The following is an 8,445-nucleotide window of genomic DNA, read 5'->3' on the forward strand; positions in this document are numbered from 1 at the left end:
ACAGTGTGAGTCCTTGACCTGGTCTCCTACCCATCTTGAAGTACATGGGCGACTACCCCATCAAACATTCTCGAAGTGCCACGGAGCTGACTGACCAGATCTTCGGTCCAGCCACTAAGCATGAGGAGCTGCAAGATGAAATCTACTGCCAGATAATGAGACAGATGACCACAAATAGCAGCAGGTGTTTCTCAGTTGATACAAATCTGTTTAAAAAAAATTTCAAAATTGAAAAGCTTCATAAACTAAAACGTTAACGCAATTAATCTTTTGTATTTGTGGTTTGCCTTCTCCGACTGATCCATCAGGATGAGTGTGGATCGTGGGTGGCAGCTGACATGGATGTGCACAGGCTTGTTCCCGCCAGGTCCCAGATTAAGGACACACGCGCAGCGCTTCCTGGAGTCCCGGCCCAGGGACCCGCTGGCTGCCGGCTGCTTACAGAGGTTTCGGGATTTTTCCAGGTCAGCCTCGGGATAATGTGTGATGAAGGATAAATAGGCGTTTATATCCTCTCACTTTATTTCTTTACAAAAAAAACCCCAAAAGAAACCTTTACAACTTAAATGCATCAAAAACCACCAGAGATCAAATCTGTTTTAAAAAAAAATAGTAAAAAGTAACCATTTCTTTGTGTGACAAAACAAATTTCCATTGAGCAAATCGGCATTTTGACAACTTGATGTCCTCCAACAGGGGGCTACCAAACATCCAAGGACCGGTGGACCAAGATTATTATTATTAAGATTATTTATTATTGAGCTATCTATCTTGCTAGCTGGCTATGTAGTTAGCTAAGTAGCTATAGGTAGGTGGCTATGTTCTTACATAGCTAGGTAGGTACATAGCTAGCTAGCTAGATAATATATGGGGCTGGAGTATGTTTTTAAATGTTTTCCTCTGCTTTTGTCCTAAATTTAAAAGTAGTCAAACCCCTGTCAGTTTTTTTTTTTTAAATTATTTTCTTTCAAACAAGAAATGTTTCCGATAGACAGTATCTCTAAAGGATAATTAAACAATGTACAGAAAGAATAAATAAAAATAAATTGATATTCCTTCAGACTAGCCAGCAGAAGAGTCAAATTCTTCCTATAACTGCTAACTGTTTTACTTGTTTCCATTTGTGTTTTGGCAATTTATCTATGGCGATTTAGCCAATAACTGGTTTATGTTCTTACTTTGCTTCCATTGATCTGCTAAGATATTTTGTTTCGTCAGATTAATTAATCTAAGTGTTTTTGCCCCTTCAGTAAAGAGCCCAGGACACTTCCTCCCCATCAAGCAGAGGTGGAGGCCATCCAGCAGAACAGCACTCAGATCTTCTATAAAGTCCACTTTCCAAATGACACAGATGCTGTAAGAACCAACATTATTTACTTCTCAGAAATGTGGCTCAGTGTCAACGAATTATGTCATCATTTAAATAGGAGGTTTTCTGCATTTTTGGATTTATATTAAAAACTAAACGTTTGTCTTTTGGCATTATTTTTCTTAATTTGAACTCAGTTGTTTTAGTAACCATGTTGTTGCTGGTGTAATTTTTATGGAATCAAGCTGATACACAGTTTCAAGATCAGTTTCATGGAAACCTTGACAGTATACATATGAAAAGAAAGTACACCCTAATTGAATTATTTTTATACATGAGGACATAATAAAGAGGATCTGGTCATCACCAGCTGACCAGCAGTCCTTACGAACGTAGCTTTTTCATGTTGACATTCTTAAGTAAATAATTTCTTGGTGGGATCTTTAGTGACTTTTATGCTTCATGTTTTAAAGGGGCGGTATTAGGTAAAATCTTGTTCCCTCATCAAAAATATACCTGGAGTATTGACTTGATTCTTTTATGCATGTTTGAGAAATCTTTTAATCTCCTGGGGCAACCATTCAGCTGTTCAAAACACCTGGGTGGACTTAGCCCCGCCTTTCAGACGAAGCTCCTCCTGCAGTTTCCGAGCTTCCACTTCACAGAGCAGCTCTTCCCTGTGACTCCCCTACTCAGCTCCTTCAGACTAGCCAGCAGAAATTAGCAAACACCTCCTGAGCTCATTATAGGGGCTACTTCTCAGTTCAACACTCGTAAAAATGTTGTTAAAGGATTAATAGAGGAGCAACGTTGTGATGACTTTCTAAAGGCGGAGTTTCAGAAAGAGCAGGAGTTTCTTAAAGACACAGAGGCCCAATTTAAAGGTGTTAAATTGTGAAGTAAATTTGCTTTTAAGTCATATTTGATGTATACAGCATTTTTATGATAACTTAAGGTAACATACTTGAGTGTGCTACAAAATAATAATAACCCATAATACTGCCCCTTTAAAAATATAAATATATTAAATCCTGGTGAGGACCAGACAGAGATACAAACTCCTGGAATAAGGATGCACTTTCTTTTTATTATAACTGCAACATTTTCTATCACTCCTTTTTTTGTATAAAACAAACAAACAAATGTTTGTGCTGTACAAACAAATGTTTGTGCTGCAAATGAAAAGATGTCCCTCGGCTCATCGGCTTCACTCACCCTGAAAACAGGAAGCGTGTGGCTTTCGTAAGTCTTCACGGTGTTGCTCACCTACATTCAGTACTTACCACAAACACGGGAGAGAGTCTCCGCTCGAAAACGAACGAGGGAAGTAGGCAAAACCGTGTCTCTCGTCAAAGTCTGAGCTGTGACATTGTTCTGCGATTCCTCACAGCTGGTCGAGGTTTCCTCCACGATCACGAACAGGGAACTGCGCCACAGCATCGCCGCCCAGCTCTCGCTGAGCTCAGCAGAGGGATTCGGCCTGTACATGAAAGTGACACAAAAGGTGCGGCTGGGACGACGACTGTGATCAACAATTTTTATGTTTTTTTTTTTCATATGTAATTTTGTTGATTTAAAGCTATAAAGTTGAATGTATTTTATTGAGATTAAATTTGATAGAGTAAGTAGCACGACTTTCAACTTTTATATTCAGAATTCATTCTTTTATTCACCCTAGATTAAATGCAGTTCAGGCAGTCTTCTCAACCGGGCGGCTGAAATATTTTGTGAGAAATTTCAGTCTTATAAAAAGTTTTAAAAACATATACAAACACCCCTTTGCTTGCACTTCTGGTAAATAAACTCCCAGTGATGAAACACATTGAGGTTTTGTGGTTGAAGTGTGAAACGCTCAGGTTTTAACCTCTGCAGATGTAAGGTGATATTTCCTCACTTTTAGTATTCACAGCGCTTCGACTTTTTTCCACGTTTTGTTACGTTACAATTGTTTTAAATGAATCTCAAAAGTCAGCCAGTACAAGAAATAAGTGCATTTTTATTTTACATTTTGTCTAATCATCAAAATCATTAAGCAATCTTAATCAATGTGTCATTTACTACTAATCAACGCAGATTTGTGGTGCATAGAAGCTGAAAGCTGCTCCTCCATGTTTGTGTTTTAGTGAGGTATTAGTGTGAAGGATTTTGACGAAGGCGATCACAATACAATTTACAAGAATGCTATAAAAGCGACGCTTAGTGAACACTTTCCGGTTGCACCAAGTAATGTAAAGGGAAGTTTTGGTTTTGTGTTGCAAGCCTGCACAAGATCTGTGAAACGGTACGTCATCAACAATCTTCCAAAAGATAAAAATGGTCCTTTCCTGTTTGCCGTGTTGCAGATGATGAGCCTGGATGAGGACAAGTATTTCTTTGACAGTCTAAGGCAACCTCCAGATGTTAATAAGAAAGGGAAAAAAGTGAAAGAAGGTAAATGTCTTTCTGCGTTTAAAAAGAAATTTGAAAACCGTTATGATGAAGCAATGTGGCATTGAATAAGTTGTGTTTTTTTTGTGTATTTGAAACTTGGCTGTCATAGTCTTCTAAGTTGTGTAGTTATAATTACGGCAGATATGATTTATTTTAGTTGTTAGATAAACAATTCATATTTATTGAGTGAATGAAATGAAAAATAAAATGGAAAGTGTTCAGACAGAACTTGTTTACCTGTGTTGGGGGAGTTTTTCATGTTCATAACTCAAATCTCGCTTCACAGTCAGTCAGTCCAATGCGCCGCTCCTGGTGGTCTACAGAAGGAAGCTCTGGTTCAACGTGATCCCAGGAAAAGATCTCATCGCAGATCTCACTTTTCATTACCCGCAGGTGCTTATTGCAGCTTATCGCCTGGGTTTTTACTCGTGTTTGTACGACGGCGTATTAGGGCTGTTGCAGAAAAAAAAACAAAAAAGGAAGAGTGAGTTTCTGCCAGAAAACTCAGAAATTTTTAGATTTATCTCAAAATTTAACGCAGTTGGAAAAAGTCAACATTTTCTTTGAAAATTTCAGAAATTTTTAGATCAGTCAGAAATTTTAAAGAAAATGAAAAATCATAAATTTGAGAGATTTTTAGATTAATCTAAAAGTTGAAAATTTCCTAGAAAAAGCTCTGAAATTTTGAGATTCATCTCTAAAGTTGTCTAGAAAAAATCTTTTGACTTTTGAAACTTGGAAATATCAATGTTTTTCTAAAAACTTTCTCGGATGAATCTTAAAATTTCAGGGTTCTTTCTAGAATTTTTTTTCCTCTTCAAACTTGAAATTTTTCTTGTTTTTTTTCTATAAAACGTCTGAGATTAATCTCAATTTTTTTTTGTGTGGAAATTTTAAACTTTTCAAACTCAGAAATGTTCTCTTATCTTTTCTTGCAAATTCCTGATTTTTTTTGGCAGAAATGTACTCCTCCCTTTGTTTCTTTCTATCTGCTATATCCCTGATAAGCCGTCGTATGTTTGGGATGCAGCGTGATTGTAAAGCATTTCCTGTTTTTCCTCACAGGAGGTGCCTAAGTACCTGCGGGGATACCACACCTGCACCAAAGAGGACATGTTTAATCTGGGTGGGCTCCTGTTCAGAGTGGCCGTGGACTCAGACAGATCCCAGTTTGTCATGATCCCCAGAATGCTGAACGAGCTGGTTCCTTTCGACAAAGTACAAATGATGCAGCCTGAAGAGTGGAAGAAGGTAAAAAAGGGACTTTACAGATAATGTTGGTTTTTTTTAAATAAAAACATCAAAATCAAAGAACAATGGGGGAAAAAAGCAGCCTCACGTTTAAGAGTTAATGATTCCAAACGTATTGTTCTCATGTCTGCCTTCAGAACATCATCTCGTCGTATAACAAGCAGAGCGGCATGACTGTGCAAGAGGCCAAAATTGCTTTCCTGAGAGTCATTTCGAGCTGGCCAAACTTTGGCTGCTCCTTCTTTGACGTTAAAGTGAGTTACGGGAGATGGAGTGGCAATGACATCCTGAAGCCAAGAAAATGTCATTTTTTAAAATGTATACATTTTTTTTTTCTGCAGCAAACTTGTGAGCCAGGGTACCCGAACACACTCTGGTTTACGGTCAGCAAGAAAGGTGTTAGCCTAATCGACCCCAAAACAAAGGTATGCCGAGTTACTGATGGTTATTGTCAGTATTTATGCAGATTAGTGCAGATTGGATGACTATATGATGGAAACAACACAAAGAAATTGAAAGATAATGTGATGTTTTATAAGAGTTTTTACTCTGTGGCATATATTTACTCTGACATCATTCAATAAAATTTATGATGTACCTAATTAGCCATTCTTAACTGGGAAGAGAATATCTCAACTAGAAAATTAAAAATTAAAAAAACACTTCCCACTTACTGATTATCTACATCCAATCTGACTGAGCTCGAGCTAATTATCCAAAAATGTGGCAAAGATTTCTGCGTCTGACTGTAGAAAAGCTTTTATAGAAATATAAGAAATGATTTTGAGCTGGAGCTGCAGCACAAGGTGGTTTAACAAAAATATTTTGAAATCATATTTTATTTTCCTTTAGTTTCACAATATTGTGCAACCATGTTTTGGTCTATCACATAAACTCCCTAAAAAATGCTAAATCTGTGGAGAGAATGTGACAAGATGATGAAAAATATACGGGGTTGAAATATTTTTAAAGGGGCAGTGTTATATAAAATGGACTTTTTTGAGGTATACATCATGTTATAATGTTATTCCCTCATCAAAAACAAACCTGGAGTGTTGCCTTGATTTTTTTGTGAAATCCTTTTATCTCCCTCCCTCAGCTCCTTCAGACTAGCCAGCAGAAATTAGCAAACACCTGGTGGACCTGTATGTCTGCTAAATTCATTATATGAGCTACTTATAAGCGAAACACTGGTAAAGACGTTGTTAAAGGGTGAATAGAGAAGCAGTGATGTGATGACTTCCTGAAGGCGGGGTTTCAGAAAGAGCAGGAGTTTCTTAAAGAGACAGAGGACCAATTTCAAGGCATTAAACTAGAGCGTCAAATTTCTTTTAAGTCATTTTTACAACTGAAGGTAACATGGTTACTTGATTGTGCTATAAAATGTTACTACATGCCTAGAAAATACATAATACTTTCCCTTTAAAGCCCCTGTACATAATCCTTTTTTTTAATGAATTGAGTTATGTCGCTACTGTTTTTATTTATTTATTTTTATCTACACGAACGTACAATTCTCCTAACATTTCAGGAGCTGCAAGTGATGCACCCGTTCAACCGTATCACAGACTACAGCAGCACAGGCAACGTTTTCCAGATGACCATCCGCACCCTGGTGAAGGGCATCAACTTTGTGTGTGCAACCCCACAGGTGAGTGGGCCGAGGTTAAATGCAGATTTAAATAAGGTCAAGTATCAACGGCCCTTTCTTCCTGCCTCAGGCCGGCACAATAGAGGACCTCGTCAAGTCGTACGTCAGGATGTACGAGGAGCAGAAGATGATCTCTCGACCGAAGAACAACATGTTTCCCTGAGGCTTCACACTGAGCCGCTCGGATTTCCACGCACTGTTATTCAGTATCTTTAAGTTTATGCATTTGTAAACAATAAATGATAATGCTGTCCATTATAAATCTTGCCCCTATTAAAAGAATAGTGATATTCAAATGTCTCTGCACTATTTGTGGGTTGGTTTTTTTGGAGGGGGGGGGTTCACTTGACACACAAACGTTGTATTTTTGCAAAGTTTGAACTTAGATTAAGATGAAGTAAGTTAGTTAAAATAATAGTTTTTTGGGGGGTAGTTGATTATATGTTGCAGCTCCAGTTAATGTCTTTACTTGAATTCATTTTTGTAAATATTAAAATTGAACAAGTGTGTTTATGACTTGGTACGGAGACGTTTTAAGGCACAAATTATACGCAAAATCGTGGACAGTAAAGTCAATAAAGACTCTTAGGTGCAGTTCATTAACGGTGCACTTCGTGCTTCTTTTATTTTACTTTAGTCACATCAGTTAAGCGAATGTATTTATAACCTCGGTAGATTTCGTTTGAAAAATATTTTCATTCAAACAAGAGCTAAATTTATCCTCAATCTATCTACCTGCAGTACTCCATCCATCCATCCATCCATTTTCTGTTCACCCTTTGTCCCTAATGGGGTCGGGAGGGTTGCTGGTGCCCATCTCCAGCTACGTTCCAGGCGGGAGGCGGGGTACACCCTGGACAGGTCGCCAGTCTGTCGCAGGGCAACACAAAGACATACAGGACAAACAACCATTCACACACACACACACACCCCTAGGGAGAATTTAGATATACCAATTAACCTAACAGTCATGTTTTTGGACTGTGGGAGGAAGCCGGAGTACCCGGAGAGAACCCACGCATGCACAGGGAGAACATGCAAACTCCATGCAGAAAGACCCCGGCCGGGAATCGAACCCAGGACCTTCTTGCTGCAAGGCAACAGTGCTACTGTTTTGAAAAATAGTTTTTTATTGGTCTGATGAAAGCGGAAAATAATAAACAGAAATAAAAGCTTGAAAACACCAGTCTTTGTGTAATTAATCTTCATAATGTTTTATCTGGTGAAGCTATTAATGTTTTATCTGGTGAAGTACTAATTTACTGAATATAAATTATATTTATATACTAATTTAAATCAAAAGTTAGTAAACAGACATGGTTTAGTTATGTTTATTTGATAGAAACTGTTACAGTTCCAATAATTACCACTGATTTAGTAAGAAAATATGTAAATAAAGCTGTCGTTCCTTAGCTTGAAATGTGCCCTGAATAAAATAATTATTTGTAAATTATTGTTTTTTTTTTAACAAATGTGAGATTATGCCTCTGCCATAGCAAAATGTTTTATCATAAGGCTTGTTCACACATCTTCTGCCAATAAATGTTGTGGGTGCTGTAGGCTTTATATAACATATGATATTAATTTAGCAGGCTTTTTTCAGGTTGCACAGGATGTTCTGTGTTAAAGTGAGAGTAAGTGTTAGATTTTACTGTACACAAATCCTGGTCACGGTAATGAACTCCCTGTAATGTCTTGTGTTTTGCAAAGCATGAATAATCTTTAAACTAACCGTTGCAAAAGTGTTTAACCAACATCCAAATGAAAAAAATTAACAGCTTATTTTCTCCGTATTCATTTTTTG

At 37.5% G+C, this 8,445-nt stretch overlaps 1 protein-coding gene across 3 annotated transcripts in view; it reads left to right on the plus strand.

The window, feature by feature from the left end:
- Positions 1–6,947, plus strand: part of LOC114147108 (unconventional myosin-VIIa-like) — a 28,845-nt gene extending 21,898 nt beyond the window's left edge. For all 3 annotated transcript variants that reach the window (XM_028021657.1, XM_028021658.1, XM_028021659.1), the window contains 11 exons: positions 31–184; positions 309–464; positions 1,251–1,356; positions 2,700–2,813; positions 3,652–3,739; positions 4,026–4,132; positions 4,805–4,990; positions 5,128–5,244; positions 5,332–5,415; positions 6,522–6,641; positions 6,712–6,947. In XM_028021657.1, coding sequence (XP_027877458.1) covers positions 31–184; positions 309–464; positions 1,251–1,356; positions 2,700–2,813; positions 3,652–3,739; positions 4,026–4,132; positions 4,805–4,990; positions 5,128–5,244; positions 5,332–5,415; positions 6,522–6,641; positions 6,712–6,804 — 1,325 coding nt within the window. In that variant the 3' untranslated portion in view covers positions 6,805–6,947. The remainder of the gene's footprint in view (positions 1–30; positions 185–308; positions 465–1,250; positions 1,357–2,699; positions 2,814–3,651; positions 3,740–4,025; positions 4,133–4,804; positions 4,991–5,127; positions 5,245–5,331; positions 5,416–6,521; positions 6,642–6,711) is intronic.
- Positions 6,948–8,445: the final 1,498 nt, after the last annotated feature.

The sequence above is a fragment of the Xiphophorus couchianus genome, chromosome 6 (genome assembly GCF_001444195.1).
Source record: "Xiphophorus couchianus chromosome 6, X_couchianus-1.0, whole genome shotgun sequence".
Taxonomy (NCBI): domain Eukaryota; kingdom Metazoa; phylum Chordata; class Actinopteri; order Cyprinodontiformes; family Poeciliidae; genus Xiphophorus; species Xiphophorus couchianus.